General features: G+C 44.9%; 2 protein-coding genes across 3 annotated transcripts in view; one reads left to right on the forward strand and one right to left on the reverse strand.

Moving 5' to 3' along the window:
• Positions 1 to 14,820, reverse strand: part of GLIPR2 (GLI pathogenesis related 2) — a 59,895-nt gene extending 45,075 nt beyond the window's left edge. The window contains exons 1-2 of the mRNA XM_085851031.1: positions 14,802 to 14,820; positions 14,621 to 14,716 (exon numbers count right to left, since the gene is read on the reverse strand). Coding sequence (XP_085707157.1) covers positions 14,621 to 14,690 — 70 coding nt within the window. The 5' untranslated portion in view covers positions 14,691 to 14,716; positions 14,802 to 14,820. The remainder of the gene's footprint in view (positions 1 to 14,620; positions 14,717 to 14,801) is intronic.
• A 774-nt stretch (positions 14,821 to 15,594) lies between these two features.
• BBS5 (Bardet-Biedl syndrome 5) overlaps positions 15,595 to 21,012 on the forward strand; it is a 36,173-nt gene continuing 30,755 nt past the window's right edge. For both annotated transcript variants that reach the window (XM_085851029.1, XM_085851030.1), the window contains exons 1-3: positions 15,595 to 15,734; positions 15,859 to 15,941; positions 16,063 to 16,128. In XM_085851029.1, the coding sequence (XP_085707155.1) occupies positions 15,673 to 15,734; positions 15,859 to 15,941; positions 16,063 to 16,128 (211 nt within the window). In that variant the 5' untranslated portion in view covers positions 15,595 to 15,672. The remainder of the gene's footprint in view (positions 15,735 to 15,858; positions 15,942 to 16,062; positions 16,129 to 21,012) is intronic.

Raw genomic sequence — 21,012 nt, forward strand, 5'->3', positions numbered from 1 at the left:
GGGGCACTTGTCAGGATTGAAAGGAAAATGGATGGAGCAAAATATAGAAAAATCCTTGAGGAAAACCTGCTGCCCTCTGCAAGAGAATTGAAATTGGGATGGAGGTTCACCTTTCAGCATGACAACGACCCGAAGCACACAGCCAAAGCTACACTGGAGTGGCTAAGGAACAAAAAGATAAATGCTCTTGAGTGGCCCGGTCGGAGCCCCGACTGAAATCCAATCAAATCTGTGGCATGACTTGAAGATTGCTGTTCATAAATGCTCCCCACACAACTTCACTGAGCTTGTTCAGTTTTGTGCAGAAGAATGGACAAATATTGCCAAATCAAGGTGTACAAAGTTGGTAGAGACTTATCCCAACAGACTTACAGCTGCAATTGCTCTCAAATGTGCTTCCACCAAGTATTAACTCAGGTGGGGTGGACACTTAGCCAACCAAGATATTCTAGTTTTGTATTTTTAATCAATTTTCTGAAATATGTAGAATTTGTTTTTGATTTGAAAGTTGTGGGTTATGATGTGCAAATAAAGGTGGAAAAAGTCAAATTTAATGCAATTTAATTCCAGGCTATAAGGCAACAAAAGATGAAACTGCATATAGTGTATACACATTTTTTTTTTATTATTATTATTAGTTGTTTTTTTAGATCCTCGTGGAGGATCTCTAAGTCTTACTCACGTTGTTGTTCTTCATCTTCTTCTTGTGGACTTTTTTATATCCTCGTGGAGGATCTCTCAGTCTTACTCACGTTGTTGTTCTTCTGCTTCTTCTTGTGGACTTTTTTGTTTCACAGCCTACAGTTTTCATCGAAACTTCCTGAAACTTGGCGTATATATGTAACAAGGACAAATGTGTCCAAGAGCCGCGTCCTAAAGGTTTTGTCTTCACCAGAAGAAGAAGAAGAACAAGAAGAAGAAGAACAACGCGGAGCTCTCTTAGAGCCAGCGTTCGAAACGTGACGCGGCTACAAATACCCTGCGCAGACAGTAACCATCTCCGATTTTGAAAATTCCTCCTAGAAAAAAAGTTATGACATCAAAATATCTCTGCTAATGGAAATCGCCTAAAAAATTATCTCCGAAACTTGGAAAGCTTTTTGAATTCTGTTTGCGGGAATCGAACAGGGCATTAGCAGAGATTAATTACTGCACATATGATGCATCACTATGACGTCATATCAATTTTTATGACGTCATTCCTATTTTTTGACATTTTTTGTTTCACAACCCAGAGTTTTCATCGGATCTTCGTGAAACTTACCATGCATATGCAGAAAGCCCACGCGCAGGCAGTAACTATCTCTGATTTTGGAAATTTTTCCTAGAAAAAAGTTGACATAATATCACCGCTAATGGAAATCGCCTTTACCATTATCTCCGAAACTGGGCAAGCTGTTTGAATTGTGTTTGCGGGAATCAAGCCGGGCATTAGCACAGATAATTTATCACAAACCTGATACATCACAATGACGTCATATTCGTTTTTATGACGTCATCATTAAGAGGACGAAGATCCTAGCTCATTTGGGCTTGTTTAAGGTGTTTCCAACCAAAAGTAAAAACGAGATCAACTCCGCTAATTTGAGTAAAAAAGTGGGAACACACCCGGTCTCAGGGCAACGTTTCACCGGCTTCACAGCCGGCTTCATAATATCGGCAATTTTTTGGTAATCGGCATTGGCCGATTGGAGTGAGTGAGAGTGCTGATTACCGATTACAGTACTGTTTACAACCCAAAAACCATGAGTAGCTCTCACCCTTGACTCGGGCAAATTTCAATAAAGAAATAAAAAGAACATTGCATTATAGATGTTTATCAACAATATTCTTTATAAACATCTGGCAATCATCGTGTCACAGGGAGGAAAAAAAACCTGGTTTGGTAATTTTGAAAACATTTCAACATGGCAAACGGCTTGGAAATTGGGTGTCATCAAATTTCTTTTGCTTTGAAACTCACAAAGAGAACCAACATGACCTTTCTAAAGCACATCCAATTCATATAAAATAACCAATTGCTTTAGAAATAGCTGCTCGTACAAAGGAAAATGTGATCGTTCGTACGTTGTTGCGGTTAAAAGTTAAAACCTACTGTTCAACTTTCCTGGCCAAGTATATCTTGACGTCATAAATTCCAGGCTTTGCCGAGTGCATCAAAGCATCAGTTGAATTCATTTTTTCACATTTCAAAGGTGGACAGACAGTATTCTGGGCCCCGAGCAAAAGGGGCACATTTCACATGCAGTCTTTAACAGCCCTATTATATAACATGTTAACTAACAGGTACGTCATAAGTGCATACTGCATTTCCTGTTCCTGGTGTGATTGTTCGGATTGGAATCCCTTTGTAACCCCAGGTACTCCCTGTACTGTATTTTGTATAAAACTTGCTTTTCACACAACCAGCCAAGTATGAAATGTTAAATTCTATATCCGTCACAGCTTATTGAATAAGGGGGTTCTCTGGCTCTGTTTTTTTTTTTAAATCCTTAGCACTCCATTTGAAATTGCCATCCACAGCGAGGGGGTGGGGGGGTGGGTAAATTTACCACCCCTCCCTCCAAAACAAAAGATTTTGTGTTAATAGTGATTGAATTAGTGAAGTTTTAACGTCTGACATTTAAAAATGATAAATGTACGCTGAATCCTTTTTGAACACGAACTGATTTTTAAAAGCTTGTTCTAACTACACAAACAGTGTAAGATCAACAGGACATTGTGGTAAAGATAATTTTTAAAAATGTAATGGAGTTTGGTTTCACTGGATCCGGATCGTGCTGTTGGGGTGCATAAAGTGGATCGGATGGGATTCCGCTTATCCATTATTATCATCTCATAAAACTGTATATGATGAAGCACAGCAAATTAACCAATGAAAATTGACTACGTCATTATCATTACGTTGATGTATTTCGTTCCGATATAAAAAAAATTCTTATTCTATAGTGTGTATACTGAACACACCCAAAATTCATTGCATAGCGACGAGGATAAACATCTATACCATGATTTATTTCGGCCATATTGATGAATTCGTCCATAAGAGGGCAGAATTCAACACGACACATGGTAAGTTTATCAAGGTGATGAGGCAAGTTAGAGGTCGGTAGGAATCGAAAGTGGGTTTTTATATTAATTATTTCTTTTTCCCAAACGTGGTTAAAAACCCTGCAAAAATTCCTTCCTGGGAAGAGGGAGGATGGAGGGGAAAGGGTGGGGTGGGAAGATGCAGGGGAATTGGTGGGAGGCTGGAGTGGGAGGAGGAGGGAGGGAAGGGGTGGGAGGGAAGTGGTGTGGGAGGGAAGTGGTGTGGGAGGAGGCAGAGGGAGGAAGTGGGAGGAGGTGGTGGGATGAGGGAGGGGAAGAGGTGAGACAAGGAAGTGCAAGGGGTGGAAGGAGGGACCCGGCGTTACCCGGCAACATCGGGTACCCCTGCTATTAGCTACTGTATATATTTATATTGTAATGTGACTTTTCAGCTTTATGTGGCTATTGTTAAGTCTAGCTTGCAAGTTGTAAAAGGCAGAAATAACAAAAAAAACCCGATGATGTCTGTAAATTTGATCTACCCCACTGGAAATTTTACAAATCACATCCTGTATGGCAGAACCCAAAGTGAGCAGTTCGTACAAGAAAACCCACAAATATCTCCGAGTTGAAGCAGTTCTGTAAGGAGGAATGGGCCAACATTCCTCCGAGCCGATGCGCAGGAAACATCTGGTTGAAGTAATTGCTGCTCAAGAAGGTCCAACCAGTTACTTAATGTAAAGGTGCACATACTTTTGCAACAATGAAATTGAAAAAGCAGATTTTTTTTGTATGCTATGATATATATATATATATATATATATATATATATATATATATATATATATATATATATATATATATATATATATATATATATATATATATATATATATATATATATAGTGGTCTGCAAAAGTATTCACCCCCCTCCAAAGATTTCACATTTTGATGCAACCTGAGCTTATTAACCTCCGGCATCGAAGATGGACGGAGGTTACTGTTTTCACCACTATCTGTTTGTTTGTTTGTTTGTGAACAGTATTACGGGAAAACTCCTGGACGGATTTCGACGAAACTTGGTGGGGGGATTGGGTATGGTCCAAGGATCATGCCATTAGATTTTGGACTTGGTCCAAAGTCCAATATGGCCGCTATGGCGGCCATTTTGAAAAAATATTTGAATTTTTGTTTTTGCATTTCTACATGTTTAAAGTGATTTCCAACCAAAAATAAATAAATTTGTTAGAGAAAAAAAAAAAACTGAAAATTTTGCAACTTTTTTTCAAAAAAATTTCGATTTTATTTTAAAAATATTTGAATTTTTTTTCATTTCTACATGTTTTAAGTGTTTTCCAACCCCCCCCAAAAAAATGTTAGAGAAAAAAAAAAATATTGCAACTTTTTTTTCAAAAAAATTTTGATTTTTTTTTTTGGCCATTTCTACATGCACGTCGATCTAGTTTAGTTCATTCAATCGTGGTTCAGTAGAGTCTGATCCGTTTTGACCTACAATGAATAGGATATCAGGTTCACTTAAGTGACCCAGCAGTATTGGCGGCGGAGGTTTTGACCTCTACCGAGTGCTCCCCCTCTAGTTTCCTGATGTTTTCAAATCAAACTTAATGGAGTAGAGTAGAGTCTTCATAAACTACGACAAAATGGTAAAGGTTTAAAATGCAGATAAAATGTGAATAAGTAAGATTAACGGAGAAAATCAGATGATTCTCAGTTCCATAAGTATTCAAACTATTTGCCTAATTAACCCCAAATCACTTTAGAAGCAAATTGTTTGTTTGAAAGGTTACAAAACAAGTCTAATATGTTTCACCTGAATGTATTCATTGGTTTAACTTAAAAATTCATCTCCCCCACATATCTAAGTACAGTTTTAAGGTGCAACTCACTTGGTCAAACAACAAGGCAAACATGAAGACCAAGGAGCTTTTCAAAGAAGTCAGACATGAAGTGGTGGAGAAGCACCGTTCAGGAGAGGGTTACAAGAAGATCTCAAAGTCACTCATTATCCCTTTGAGTATGGTGAAATCCATCATGAAGAAGTGGAAAACGTAACATACCACCCAGACTCTACCCAGATCAGGTCGCCCATCCAAACGCACCAGCCGGGCAAATAGAAAACTGGTTTGAGATGTCACTATCAATCAAACAATGACTGAAAAATCTGCAAGGCTCTATATCAGAGATGGGGATCAGTGTGCATCAATCAACAACATCCCTTCCCTTCACAAAGCTGGCCTCTATGGACAAATGGCAACAAATAATCCATTAGTGAAAAAGACCCATCTAAAAGCCTGTATGCAGTTTGTGAAAAAGCATCTTAATGATACTGCTGGCATGTGGAGAAATGTTTTGTGGTCAGACGAGACAAAAATGGAACTTTTTGGTCTGAATTCAAAGCGTTACGTCTGGTGCAAGTCTTACACTGCACACCACCCAGTCAACACCATCCCTACTGTCAAGCATGGTGGTGGCAGTATCATTTTATGGGGATGCTTTTCATCAGCAAAGACTGGCAAGCTTGTCATTATAGAAGGGATAATGGATGGTGCAAAGTACAGGAGAATCCTTGATGAAAATCTGCTTGAGTCAGCCATGAATCTGAAACTGGGTAGGAGATTCACATTTCAACAGGACATTTATCTGAAGCACAAAGCTAAAAGCCACACTGGAGTAGCTGAATAAGAAAAATATAAATGTTCTTGAGTGGCCCAGTCAAAGTCCTGACTTGAACCCAATTGAACATTTATGGCGAGACTGAAGATTATAGTCCATCGACGATCCCCATCTTAGATGTATCAGTAGTTTATGATAATGCATGCATAGGTGCACCGGGGCGTGGTTCAGCAGAGTGATGGGACCCGCCCATGTTCCGATGCTGTGCTGTGTAGTGCCCGTGTCTGAATTAAACCTGTTGTTCCCACTTCAGAGCCTTCATCCCTGTCTATCGAGTACATTACAGTGGCGACGGGGATGTCTTTGTGCATCGGCATATTGCAAGAATACACAGTGGGGGATGATTGGGAAGACTACACCAATTGTCTGAAGCAGTACTTCGTGGCAAACAAAATGGACACCGATGAGGACGCTGAAAGGCGGCGAGCTGTATTACTGACCGTATGCGGCACACCGATGTGCAGCCTCATTAAAGATCTTCTTGCCTCAGCCAAACCTTCTGACAAGTCGTATGAAGAGCTCGTCCATCTCATGAAAAGACTATCACCCTAAACCGGGTAAGATCGTCTCGAGATATAAATTTTATACCCACCATCGTCAAGATGGTCAGTCAGCAACCGAGTTTGTGGCTGATTTACGCCGACTCACCGAACATTGTGAGTTTACAGATAAACTTGAAGAGATGTTACGTGATTTCTTTATAATAGGCATCAATGATGACTCAATTCTGCGGAAACTCCTTGCTGAATCTGACCCCAATTTGGCTAAAGTCATGGAAACAACCACTGCGTGTATGCAAGCTGCCGAGAGCCTGTGTGTAATCTCTAACAAGTCAAAAGTTATCCAGCAGGACCCATCGGTTAACAAGGTAACCTTTGGCTACAAGTAAAAGTGTTTTAGCAAGCCACCAAATTCACCTCCACCTCCTGACATTTCTGAATCTACCCGGAAGGTTGGGGTAACTTGTTGGCGTTGCGGTGGTAATCATCAAGCTTTCCAATGTTGGTACAGGAAATATACCTGCGACAACTGTGGTAAGTAGGCACACTTGAAGTGTCGTTGTTCTCGATCCAAGTTGAATAACTTGTCTCCTGCTTCTCACATCGGGGTGAACCCTGATGCAGCGGACGACAGGTTACAGAACACAGCCTACAACCGAGAGTCAAGTGGGGAACTTTATGAGGTTTTCTTTGTTCGAACAAAGAGCTCCGATGCTCCCATTATAGTTGCTGTAACAATCGATAAGATCCCGGTGAGGATGGAAGTTGATACCGGCGCTTCCAGATCAATGATGATCGAGAGGAAGTTTTCCTCCATCTCCCCTCCGAGAAAGGATCCTGCACTCCAGCTCGTATTTACTGACTTGAGAACATACACCAAGGAGGTGGTTCCTGTAGTTGGCTCAGCTGACGTAACTGAAGGATATGGAAACAGCACTCATGTCCCACCACTACTGAAAGTGCATGGAGAAGGACCAACCCTCTTCGGCCGAGATTGGTTATGAATAATCAGACTTAATTGGAGTGACGTAAACAGTCTCCAACTCTGATGCTGGATACGTTACCGTGCTCAACAACTACCCCAGCCTGTTCAACGATGGTGTTGGCACCTTTGTAGGGCCCAAAGTGAGGATTCATGTTTCTGCAGATGCTCAGTCATTTTTTTTTTGTATACCTTGGTAGAGGCTCATATGAGAGCTAACACACAACTCACAGCAAGGAGGCATGAGACAAGAGGGGCGGGAGTGGAAGGGACAAAACAATGGGGAACAGACACATTAGGTGAACTGTAGAAGGGAGAGGGATGGGGATGGGACGGGGAACATGGCGAAGAGAAGATGGACATTACAGGGACTTTCAGGAAGGAAAGCAGGAGAATTGAAGGAAGTGGGCTTGGGTGGATTATCGGGGGTAGAAAAGATCGAGGATTTGGATGGGGGAAGATAAGAGGTGGTGGTGAACAGCTGTTTTGAAAGCCTGGAGGGAAGAATGGGAAAGAATAGAGTGAGGAAGTTTATTCCAAAGGCGGGAAAAAAGAGGAATGAAAGAGTGAAGATGAGCAGTGATTCGTGATTTTGGTAGTTTTACCAGAAGGGGGTTGTTGGCGGACCTTGAGCGCCCTGTGGAAATGTGGTGGGGACAAATCGCAGAGAGAGCAGGGGGGGCAAGGTTGGAGAGGAGTCGGTAGAAGACAGAAAGACCACCGACCAACCTGCGGTGATTGAGTGAGAGGCCCAAAGACTCAGCTTCATTGCGGGAGATGCCGATGATCTTAAATGCCCTGGTTTCCACAGCGTGAAGCCGAGAAAGGTGGGAGGCAGGAGCACCAGCCCAGAAGGGAGAGCAGTACTCCACCAGGCTACGGACAAAAGCTTTGTAAGTGGTCAGGAGCTCAAGAGGGCCGAGGAAGGACTTTGCACGACGGAGGATTCCCAGTCGGCGACTGGCTTTTGAGGCGAGGTTGGAAATGTGACTTTCCCAGGAAAGGTCATGGCAGATAGTGAGACCCAGAAGCTTGAAAGAAAAGACTTCTTCCAGAGGATTGTTGAGAAAGTGGATGGGGGGGTTTTCTAAACGGTCCTTTCGAAGAGACATAGTGAGAGTGTGAGATTTGTCTGGATTGAAAGACATGTTCCACGTGTTGGACCAGTTTGTGATTTTATCCAGATCTGCAGTGAGCGAAGAAGCTGCTGCTTGCCGGTCTGAGGGATGACAGATGGTACGGCAGAGGGTGGAGTCGTCGGCAAAGAGAAATAGAGGATTTTCCAGAGAGTCCGAGAGATCATTGATGAAAACCAGAAAAAGAACAGGGCCCAGAATGCTACCTTGAGGAACTCCAGCCTGCACAGGAAGAGGGGATGAAAGAACTCCATTTAGGGCCACACGTTGACTGCGACAGGAGAGGAAGTCTGCGAGCCATGAGTGGAGATGGCCTTGAATACCATGGGAAGAGAGTTTGGTGAGTAGGGCATGGTGCCAGACTGTGTCAAAAGCACGTGATATGTCCAGCGATACGGCTCGGATTTCCTGTCTGGCATTGAGGACCTCCATACATTGATGGGAGAGCAGAAGCAGCATATCCAGGGTAGAGTGACCTGGTCTGAAACCAAATTGATGATTGGAAATCAAGCCATTGGAGAAGAGGAAGGATTTCATGTCTGAAGCGATGATGGATTCCATAACCTTGCTGATGATTGGGAGAAGGCTGATTGGTCTGTAGTTACAAGGATCTGTTTTTGCACCTTTTTTATGCAGGGAAGTGATGTTAGCAGATTTCCAAGCAGATGGCAGATGACCTTGGGCAAATGAGAGGGTGAATAGAACAGAGAGAGGGTGAGCAAGAGCAGAAGAGCAGGCTTTGAGGACACGTGGGCTGATGCCGTCTGGACCGGTTGCAGAATCTGACTCGAGGTTTGAAAGCAAGCTCTCCACCTTGTCAGGAGAAAAGGATACAAAGTCCAGGGACAGTTGGGTGCGACTACGTAAAAGTGGGTAGACATAGTGATGGGTTTAGGACACAAGATTTAGCTGCAAACACCGAGTTTAGACATTCAGCTTTATCACGTGTGGAATCAGCATTGCGGCCATTTGAGGTAAGGGAGGGGATGGAGGGGGAACATATACCAGAAACAGATTTGATTAAACGCCACCAGGATTTTGAGGAGGGAGAGAGGTTTGAGAGTTCAGACTTGAGATGAGAAAGATGTTGTTTTCTGGCTCTCCTGAGGGTAGATACACACTTGTTCCAAGCTTTGTGGAAAGAACTGAGATTGCCCTCAGTTGGGTTTGTTTTCCATGAGGCAAAGGCAAGTTGTTTCAGGACAACTGCCTCACCACAAGCTTCAGTAAACCAAGGGCGGGAGGAAGGGTAAGACAACTAAACACAAGAGGGGATAAATCTGTGCATGAGGGAGAGCAAGTTTCTTTGAAAGAATTCCCAGGATGAGTTGATGTTTGAGAAAGTAGTGATAGGAGACCAGTCTGTAAGTTTGATGGCTGCTCGGAGACTCTGCCAGTCGACTTGAGTGAAATGCCAGACTCGACGGCGGTGAGGTGGTTCTCTGATAACAGCCAGAGAGATGTCCACTTTAACAAGGACGTGGTCAGAAGAACCAATTGGAGCGAAGGAAGAGCAGCAGATATTGTCAGGGAAATTTGTCAAAATCAGATCCAGAAGAGATGGAGTACCATTGGTTGAGATCCGGGTCGGGAAGTTGACCGATTGAGTCAGTCCCAATGAGTCGCAGAAAGCTTTTGCTGAGGTGCCATGGCAGGTGAGAGAGGTACCCACACCTAGCCAACTGGCGTGATGACAATTGAAGTCACCACATAAGAGGAAGAGAGAGTTTGGATGAGAAGATAGAAGATGGTCCATGTTTTCGGATAGTGAGGTGTAGATGGAGTCATCACTGTTCGGTGGACGGTACAGTACACATATAAACATGAGGTGGGAGTGGAGGGAAGCCGAAGCCAGAGGTATTCCTGGGGGTGTGGGGGAGTGAGAGCAGTGCATGGAGAGTGAGGAATAGAGTCTTTGATGAAGAGAGCAACACCTCCACCAGGACGAGGCTCAGGTCTGTCATACCATAAGAGGGAGTAACCAGGGAGAGATACTTGGGAGTCAGACACCTCTTGGGAGAGGACAGTTTCTGTTAGGCAGATAATGTCTGGTTTGTCAGTGGCAACCTGTATGGATAAATCTGAAAGGTTTGAGCGAAGGCCCCGGATATTTGAGGTCCACACTTTTAATGAAGAGGTAGGGGAGGAGGCTTTGGGTGCAGGAGGTGGAGGGGGAGGGGGAGGGTAGAACAAGGGACAAGGGGGGGAGGTAAGGAGGGTTGCTGAAAGAGTGTGGGGTATTGCAGAATAGCGAGGGGAGGGGGCCGAATGAGGAGGAGAAAAGGCTCTGTGGTGCTGGGGGAGAGGGGGGACAAGAGACAAGGAAGAAGGCAGTTGAGGATTTGAGGAGGTGGAGTGAAGAGATGGAGGTGAGAGGGCAGTGGAGGGAGGCAGGTTGGTGGATGAGAGGGGGCACATCTTAGAGAAGGAAGAGTGAGGCGGATGAAAGTTGGGACAAAGGCGAGGGGGGAATTTTTGAGAGCGGTGAGAGGGAGGCTTGGAGGGAGAAGAGTGGGATGGTTGCTTTGAGAGTGAGAGTGAGGGGTGAGGGAGGTGAGTTGGCACAGAAGTTGGAAAAAAAGAATGGTTGATGGAAAGCGAGCATCCATGGCAAACTGTGGTTTTTAAAAGTTTTAGGTCAGAGATGCGATTTAACACAATTCTTGATGGATGCAATGAAGGCAAATTCAGAGAATGGAGAGAAGAAGCGCTGTAATAGTTGGATTTTTTAGGCAAGGAATGAAGGAGAGGTCGAAATGAGAGCAGTCTGTTAAAATAGCAGAAGAGTAGTGCATTGTGAAACAGTAAAGAGTACCACATGTGTGAGAGAGGAAGATGAAGCATTATAAGATCGTTTTAGTTGTTAATATTAATGTATGAGAGAGAGTTCAACAGATTAGGTCATGGAAGTGTAAAAAAAAAATCGAGGAAGAAGACGAGGAGGAAGTTAAGAGGAAGAAGAAGAAGCAGAATCGGGAGAAGTTGAGCGTGTTGTTGTTGTTGGGTATATATATATTTTTTTATTATTTTTTTTTTTTGAGATAAGAAAGAGATTAGTTGGGAGAATGGGGGATGTTTGGAAAGTGGGGAGGATGAAAATTGAAGGTAATGGGGAGGATAGAAATTGAAGGTAATGGGGAGAAAAAACAAACAAACAAAAAAAAAAACGATCGAACACCGAGTGGAACCGGTAGGCCTCAAGCCTAGGCCTAGGCCTCAAACACCAGGTAAGAACGTCAACAAAAATACTCACAAAATAGCACGATTTTTGAAACAAAACCGAACTAGGAACACACAGTAACATGTAGGTGAGAAAATTAAACAGTTTAAACGGGACAAATAACAACCGGAAACATAACTTTGAGAACGTCAGCAGGGAGCCCCGAAGGAGACCTCTCGCCGCTCCAAAACCGGAACCGGAAGTCCTATCATTATTCCATAAGGCTAGACCTGCGCCCTGCATGATGCGTTCAATGATCGAATGTGAGCTTGACCGCCTGCAGAGTGAGGGCATCATCTCACGAGTTGAGTACTCCGACTGGGTGGCACCTATCGTTCCAACACTCAAAGCAGATGGAACAGTGCGCATTTGTGGGGACTACAAAACGATGATCAACCGCTATTCAAAGCTGGATGGCTACCCTTTGCCCAAAGCAGGGGATCTGTTCACCACTGTCATGGGTGGCCAGTAGGGTGCTTCATAATAGGGGGTAAAAAAATAAAAGTATGAATATTCATGCTCCCTGGGTGTGTCTTTGTTCCATTTGACAGTAGAAACATACACACCAAATATGAAGCAGATTGGATGTTTAGGGGTTCCTCAAGTTGGCACAATATTGTTGAAATTTGCAGAACTGTAACTGACAACTTTCCGTTGAATATGCATAACGCAGTACACTCCACAATTAATATGGTTGTTAGATATTTTCAAAAACCACAGCAGTCATGTAGGATGAAAGAATAGTTTTTCCAAGGAGATCGAGATGAGCTTTTTGACATTGCAGTGCAAAATGTCTTCTCAATAATGGACATAATTGTGCCAACTTGAGGAACCCCTAAATATCATGGAATTTTGTTCATTTTTGACCTATAAGTTCTTATGGGGTATTGGAACAAAGGCAAAATCAGGGAGCAGCAAAAATCAAACTTTCATTTTTTTGGAACACCCTAGTGGCCAGTCATTCACAAAGCTTGGCTTGACCAATGCCGATGCTCAAATGGAATTGGATGATGATTCGAAGCCCTATACATGCATGAACACTCATCGAGGACTCTACATGTACAATAGATGCCCATTTGGCATACGCTCTGCTGCACCAATCTTCCAACGCAAGATGGAGACATTGTTGAAAACTGCACCAAAGACAGTCGTATTTCAGAACGACATACTAGTGACTGGCAAGTCACAACATGAACACCTCGAGAACCGAAATGAAGTTCTCAATCGGCTGTCAAAAGCTGGGGTATGCCTAAGGCATGAGAAGTGTATGTTTATGGTACATGAAGTTGAATACCTCGGTCATCAAATCTCCTGTCAAGGCATTTTGCCCTCTCCGAGCAAGGTTGAAGCAATTATGAATGAACCAATGCCACAAAACATTTCAGAACTTCGTGGAATTCCCAGGTATGTTGACCTACTTTGGTAATTTCCTGCCTCAACTAAGTACAACCGTCGAGCCTCTACATCTCCTCAGGAAAGGCATTGTCTGAAAATGGGAAGCTGCCCAAAAAAGAGCGTTCTAGGCCGACAAAACCATGCTGTCCTCCTCGCCGTTACTTGTCCATTATGATCCATCCAAGGAACTTATTCTCAGTTGTGATAGCTCTTCATGTGGCATTGGGTGTGCATTGTTGCAAACAAATGGAACCGGTAATCTCCAGCCTGTTGCATATATGCATCACGAACCCAATCTGACAATGAATGTCGCTATGCTCAAATTGAATGAGAGCATCTTAAAGGTGTCTGGGGCACCTTAAAGACGCACCAATTTGTCTTTGGCAGACATATTATTATTGAGACTGATCGCAAACCCTTGTTAGGTCTCCTGGGAGAAACAGAGCCATTCTGCCCACATCATCAGGTCATGTACAACGTTGGGCATTGACCCTTGCCGGTTATAACTATTCATTGGTTTACCGCCTGGGTAAGGATATGCACTGTGCTGACATGCTCAGTCGCTTGTTGCTTCCCATCACCATCTCAGTATCTCCACAATCTGGCGATATAATTCATCTCATGGCTAAAGTCATTCACAATGAGGCGCCCGTAACTGCTAAGCAGATTGCTTGTGCGACCAATATCAATCCAGATTTGTCACAAATTAAATGCTGTGTTATGTCAGGTAATTGGGCATCACTACCAGAAGAGCATCACTACTAGAAAGGGCATCACCACCAGAAAGGGCGAAACCATACCTCTCTCTATTGATGCAGACTGCCTGCTTTGAGGTAGCCGAGTGATAATTCCGCACAAACTCCACATAACAGGAAAGTTATCAGTGAACTCCACAATGATCATCCAAGCATAGTCACCATGAAGGCTATTGCCCGAGCACACGTTTGGTGGCCTGGTTTGGACAGTGACATTGAGCCCAGTGCACACCATTGTTGCACTTGTCAAGCCATGCCAAGACACCACCACAGTCTCCATTGGCCATGTGATCGTGGTCATCAAAGTTATGGTCCAGACTATATATCGACCATGCTGGTCCATTTCAAGGGAAGCTTTTCATTGTGGTAGTTGATGCCCACTCAAAAAGTTGCTGTGGTAGTTGCTGTACGTGCAAAAAAATATATATATATATATTGTGACGTGCATTGTGACATCATAGCACCGTGTCCTGTCATTGGTTTGGTAAATAAATGGCCATAACTTGGGAACCACTTGTCCGATTAATATCAAACCTTGAAAAGGCACATCCTCAGGTCCCCAGCAATATATCTGGCAAGTTTCAATGAGATCGGACCAGTGGTTGTCGAGAAACAGCGGTCACACACACACACACACACACACACACACACACACACACACACACACACACACACACACACACATACACTCAAACACACACACACACTCACACACACACACACACACACACGCACAGGCACAGGCACACACACACACACACAGACACAGACACGCACACACACATTGCTGGAATTATGGATAGATAAATGTGACCAAGTTATGTATAAGTGTCAACATTGACAACATACTTCAATTGTTCACCACACACAGGTAAAAAAACAACAAAAGGTAAATGGTCGAACCTCACCTGTTTTTAGACTGAAACACCATGCATACCGATTTAGTCCTGTTACCCACAATATCAAGTTCAGCGGCATTTTGGTTCACATATCTCGAGTGACATCTGCATGGAAAACATAACCAGGAGCCATCAAAAGTCAGAAAATCAGAACAAATATTATTATTAATAGATATCCCTGATAATTTACAACAAACTGCTGCCGCATTCAGGCTTTTTGACAGATCATCATCCATCGATGTACGGAATCATGGTCAGATCTGAATTCGATGACTGGAATACGCATCAGCAGCACGGCGTCCATCCGTATCTCCAGAAGGATAAACAGGAAACTGGAACAAGTCCGGAGAAGGGCGGCTGGATTTGTCTGTGGTAACCATGGTGACGGGACGTGTGGAGAAAGTGCTGAGTGACGTCAGACGGACACGCCTGGAGGACAGAAGGAAGGCCAACAGCAACACTGACAGGATTAATATGTTGAACAAGATGAACAATGCCTCGGTGTCCGAGATCAACGAGTCCAAGTTTTTACAACATGGTGACGCGACAACTCGAGGATCTCAGCTCTTTTCCGATTAGAGGCGACAGGCCACCCAACACCCATAGTCCTGGATCCGCCGTGATTGGAACCAGCAACCACCATAATGTCATAGTTGTCAACTCGAGCGCTTTTTGTACACCGAACACCCGCCCTCCTCACAGAGACCCCACGTCCCTCGATCGCTTCACTCCCGAGCACCGAGCACCGAGCACCGAGCACCGAGCACCGCCTTTTTTTCTCTCAGTGTTATCTGTATAAAATGCACCTCTTCATCGGAATCATTTAACACAAACTTAAATCACATCTAATTCCCATGCGTGTGTATATATATATATATATATATATATATATATATATATATATATATATATATATATATATATATATATATATATATATATATATATATATATATATATATATAATTACCAGAGAGCGAAAACGCTCCACGAGAGCAGCGTTAATTGTCGGATGAAGAGGAAGAAGAAGCCCGTAACCATGGTGACGCAGTGAAGCCGTCATGGCGGCCGGCCTGGAGCCGTTGTGGGAAGATCGGGACGTTCGTTTTGATATCACACAACAGTCAGTACGCTGTGTCGACCCGTCCGTCCGTGTCGCTGTCATAATCTCGTCTTGCATTCCTCCTCTGGGGTCCATTTTCTCACCGCGTTGATTAAATTTCCCTCTGCGTTTGCTTTTCATGCAGACACCTGAGGACGCGCTGTGGAGAGATGCTCATCGATTGTCTGGACTCAATCGAGGACACCAAAGGAAACAATGGCGTTCGAGGTAATGGTAGAGAAAGAATTATGATACACGAGTACACGCACAAACAGGAAGAGGTCGTCGTTTGATCCATCATGACTGTGTGTCGGCCGAATCAGCATCTCGTATTGTGTTGCCTTTTCAGGGCGGCTGATGGTGACGAACTTGAGGATCATTTGGCACTCGCTGTCCCTCCCCAGAGTCAACCTCTGTACGATTTATTCCTTCTCTCTGTCTTTTATTACGTTTGGCGAATGGTATGGCAGCTTAGCTGCCGGGGTAGCTATCATTTCTTGAAGCGCGACTGTGTCGCTGATGCAGTGCCCCTCTCCCAGTACACACTGAAACTGGTACTCATTTCGCCGACCTCGGAAGGATGACAGGCTGAGTCAACCCCCTGGTTTATTAATTCAGCGGCCGACGGGGCTTGAACTCAGGACCCTAGGATCCCAAGCCACCACCCTAACCACTGAGCCAACACCAGGCTTGAGGTGGTTATGTTTTCACCCCTCTCTGTTTGTGACTTGGCGGAAAAAAAATTCGCCAAGTATGTTGGTCTGCAGCGTTTGTCTGTCTGTCTGTCTGTCTGTTTGTTTGTCACACAATTTTTGGCCACAGTCTTCAAGCAATCGTTTTGAAGTTTTTCTGTGTGTGTGTGAAGGTGACCGGACAAGGACAGCAACGCTTAATTTTGGTGAATATCCGAATCTGGATACAAGAATTATTTCATTTTTAAGTGATTCTTCACCATTCAGAGAGGGCCAAAAATGATATTGTATATCTCAAAAAGTTGTGGACGGATTCGGATGAAACTTGTTGGACACGTTGGATGTGTGACCATGACGAAATGATTCGATTTTGGTGATGATCGGAATCTGGAACTGAGTACGAGAATTTTTTAAGTGATTCTTTACCATTGAGAGATAGGGCCAAAAATGATATAGAGTATTGGGCCCGATATGTTCTTGTGGATCAGGCATTGCGGGGCGGAGGTATGCACTCTACCGAGTGCCCTTCTATTGTGATATATATATATATATATATATATATATATATATATATATATATATATATATATATATATATATATATATATATATATATATATATATTGTTATGGTTCAGCGGTGGCGGGATTCGCACCCGACTCTTGACCCCAGTGTTAAGGATTCGGACGTCCCTTAACAGCACCGCTGTCTCTGGGGTTATAACGGCGGCTGGTTCGGCACAGGCCTCGGGGCACGCGCCTCGAATCGCGATACCAACGTACACCTGAACGTTACCAGTTGGGGGAATAGGCCCCGGTTACAGACTGGTTTTGTCAGAGACCGAGCGAATTCTGCCAGTCTGTAACCATTTTGGTTTTATATACCAATCGAGCGAATTGTTTCTCAGCAAGGCACGAACAAACCCAAAGTGGCAACTTCATAGGAATCAGCCAGATTTATTGGGGACACATCGGGTAACACAACACAAGCAAAGCATTCACAACAATGTTATAATTACTCTATAACCCGTTCTTAACTAGGGAGCTACAGATTACGGGTTTCGAAGGGAACCCTAGCGAGATAAACCTTAGACAACATGCAGACAAGACATGGACAACATGCAGACAAGACATGGACAGCATGCGGACAAGACACAGAGTACTTGGTGATGCTTCATGGACGAGAGGAAAAGTGTCAAAAGCACGAATGCGGCTCGTGACAAGCCGATGTCAACGGATTCGAGCACCCGGCTCGAGCACACCATGTGGCAAGATGGTGGCGTTGTCCTTTTTCTTCTCCCTGTACCGCTTGCGCAAGCCCTCCTCGGCGCGTCCAGACCTCGCGAGGTCGACGGCCCAAGAGGAAAGATCTATGGTATGCTCCAACTGGCTTTTCACAAGGTCCAGCATACAAGTCCAGGCCTGTCTTGTTCACCAGACAAGGCCAAATCGAGGTATTGGGCTCAGCAGGCGGATCGACAAACGTGTCGAGCCGTGAGGTGAGTAAGGACAGAGGCTCCGTGGTGAGATGCAGGTTGAACCTGTCGATGACCTCCCCATACAGTCGATCGCCGACTCACACAGCAGCCAGTTCCTCTCGACGCAGATTGCAGCCTCCCACTAGTCGTTTCTGTACAGCAGAATCCTCACTCGACACTCAGGCTCAGTTACTCCCTCGGCAGATGGCAGACTCTACCCTCAGGTTCAGTTACTCCCTCAGCAGATGGCAGACAGACCTCATGCAGTCCCTTCCCTGCCTGTCTTTCGGCTTGCTCCTCACGAAAGCCGATCACAAAACAACACAGCCGTCCCCTGTACCGCCGACCGCCCAACCTCGGCGCTCTCCGTCCCACCTTCGCCTTCCCGGCGCTCTCTCGCCTCCCAGCCGACTGCTCCTCCCAGGGCACTGGGCGGAGAATATTTCCCGAAGAGGGGAAGGAAGAAGAACCTCTCGGTACACCACCACCGTATGAACAATTAACATACCTCCTACACCACTCGACACACATGTAACGTCCATTTACCGAACAACCTGGCTAAACATGCATTTAATGGGGGATCTGGGATAATCAATAACACATATTTAATAACACACAAAGCGCCATTTCCACAAAAAAAAAATATATATATATATATATATATATATATATATATATATATATATATATATATATATATTGTTGCGAATTCGCGCCCGCCGGCGTGCGAATGGCCACGTAACTCGAATCGCGGCACGTCGGACAAGTCTGTCGTGACCCTCTCGGACTAACGCCGGGAGCTAGTCACGGGTGGGCCTTTCGACCTCACCACAATCGTGCCAATCGGCCCCCCGCGTGGGATAGGGTTGTTCGCCAAATTCGACCTACCTAAGTACCCACGCGGAGGGTAGACCGGGCGATCGCACCTCGCCGCAGGTCGACTCCGGACACAGGCCACTTAAGCGACCCGTTCTGTACTATCGGGATAACCGAGCGGTGTTATCGTCGGCCTCGACGGTTCCGATTAATTATCGGGCGTATTAAGCCCACTACCAACCCTTTACGTGAAGCAAGATGGAGATTCAATTAAAGAAAAGACGAAGCGAAACGGGAAAAACAGTTCAACATAATGCACATTTATTCCGCGGCACACGGAGAGCACACATATACAATTACAACAATTATGCACCAAAAGCAGATGCTACAAAAGAAACACAACAATGCAGATCTACAACCGACTACGCGAACACACGGCAACACTTACACAGTTTTACTTTACAGACGGCGCTGACAACACATTTACTCGAAAGCAAAAGAAAAGGGCCACCCTCAAAGACAAGGGGGCAGACGGGGCCTGTGGGCCGCGAGACCGGGTGGATCCTACCCGTGTCTTGTGATGAGCCGCAAATGTCGCGGCGCCCCGACTCCACGCTCCTTCGCGGGTTTCGTTGGCACTGCTTGGAGTGGGGTGGGAACGGGGCCCCCTTTTCGCACTATCTCAGCACGGGGGGGAAAAAGGGGGGAATTGTTGATGCTCTGGGGAAAGAGGATAGCTGGCTTGCTTGGGTCCCGCGACGAGCGACTCAACTGCAACCTCGTCGCCGACCGCCGTCTTCCTTGCCTCGGACCCGAGCTATCCGGTCCCCTCCGCAATTCTCCTCAGCCGACTGCAGCAAATCACCTCGACCGCGCTCCAGGCTCCAGGCTTCCCCCTCTCTGCAGCTCCCCGACAGGCTCCGAACCCCGACGGACTGCCACTCTCCAGACCTGACTTGACCCACGGCTCCACAGACTGCTCCTCTCCAGACCCGACTTGACTGCCTCGACCTTTTCTCCAACTCCGACTGCCTCCAACTGACTTGACTGAAACTCACCCAAAACTGACGAAATTCGCCCCGCGCTCGGCGCTTTATAGTCCGGCAGGAGAACCCATATGCAAATTTCTGGATCAGAACGAGCTCGGGGGTGGAGCCACGCTCGCCTATTGGATGGAGAAAAAGGGGCGTGAGTCTCCCCTGATCCTCAAATTTGCATATATCGATTCTACTCCGACGCGACTGGAGGCGGGGCCAAACCGCCCCGCGCTTGCTGATTGGACGGATCAGAAGTGGGCGTGTATCATTCCTGATCCGACTTCTCCTCGGAAAGGCTGCGATTTGCACCCGCGGCTCGGCGCGCGTCCCACACGAGGCCAGGACAGCTTGACGCTCGATGCCCACAAGTGGTGCGGGAATGGCGGCAGAAGGAGGAGAGGTGAAGGTGGTGGAGGGTTTATTGTGGTGGTTTATGGCCATGGCGACACTTGTAATGGTGGTGATGCGATGTTTGCGGGAGCGAGTTGTGAAGGTAAAGGTCGTGGCTGTTGGCGTTGTTGTTGTTGTGAAGTGTCGTTGCGATTGGTGGTTGTTGTGTGATGGCGGTTGAGACGTGGTTGGTTCAAAATAAAGATAGAACAGAAAAACGGCTATCTCAAAAGGTCGCAGCCCGAATGAATCACATTTATTCCCTTTAAACAACGGGTTTGGGGCTAACTACACATGTACTTACAGAGATATCTCACCTTCAGGACCTGAATGGTGATTTGCGAATTTCCTCAACCGCAACAATATATATATATATATATATATATATATATATATATATATATATATATATATATATATATATATATATATATATATATATATATATATATATATATATATATATATATATATATGTGTATATATATATATATATATATATATATATATATATATATATATATATTGTTGCGGTTCTCGGAACCGCATGCATACAACAGATAGTGTCCCAAGACAGTTATTCCATTCGTATACGTGTACATAGTCCCTTTCCTTTTGTTTCGTGGGACAACAAGGGAGTGCGTTGCGATGATCTAATAGCTAGGGTTGCTTTAATCATTTTCTCCTTCATTTCGTCCCCACTCTTCTCTTCGTCTGATTATTCCTGAGGTAAATCAGCCACGTGCGCCTTCGCTGTGAGGAAACTGCTGAACAGAGTCCTCGTTCCCGGGCGAGCCCTAAACCTGGCATGTGCGGCTAGTCATGTGGTGTGCTTGGCAGTGTGGGATTATCGACTCGGGCTTCCGATGGTCTGGGGAGGATTGCCG

This window comes from Eptatretus burgeri, chromosome 13 (assembly GCF_056783735.1).
Source record: "Eptatretus burgeri isolate ZD-2024b chromosome 13, Ebu_testis_v1, whole genome shotgun sequence".
Lineage (NCBI taxonomy): Eukaryota > Metazoa > Chordata > Myxini > Myxiniformes > Myxinidae > Eptatretus > Eptatretus burgeri.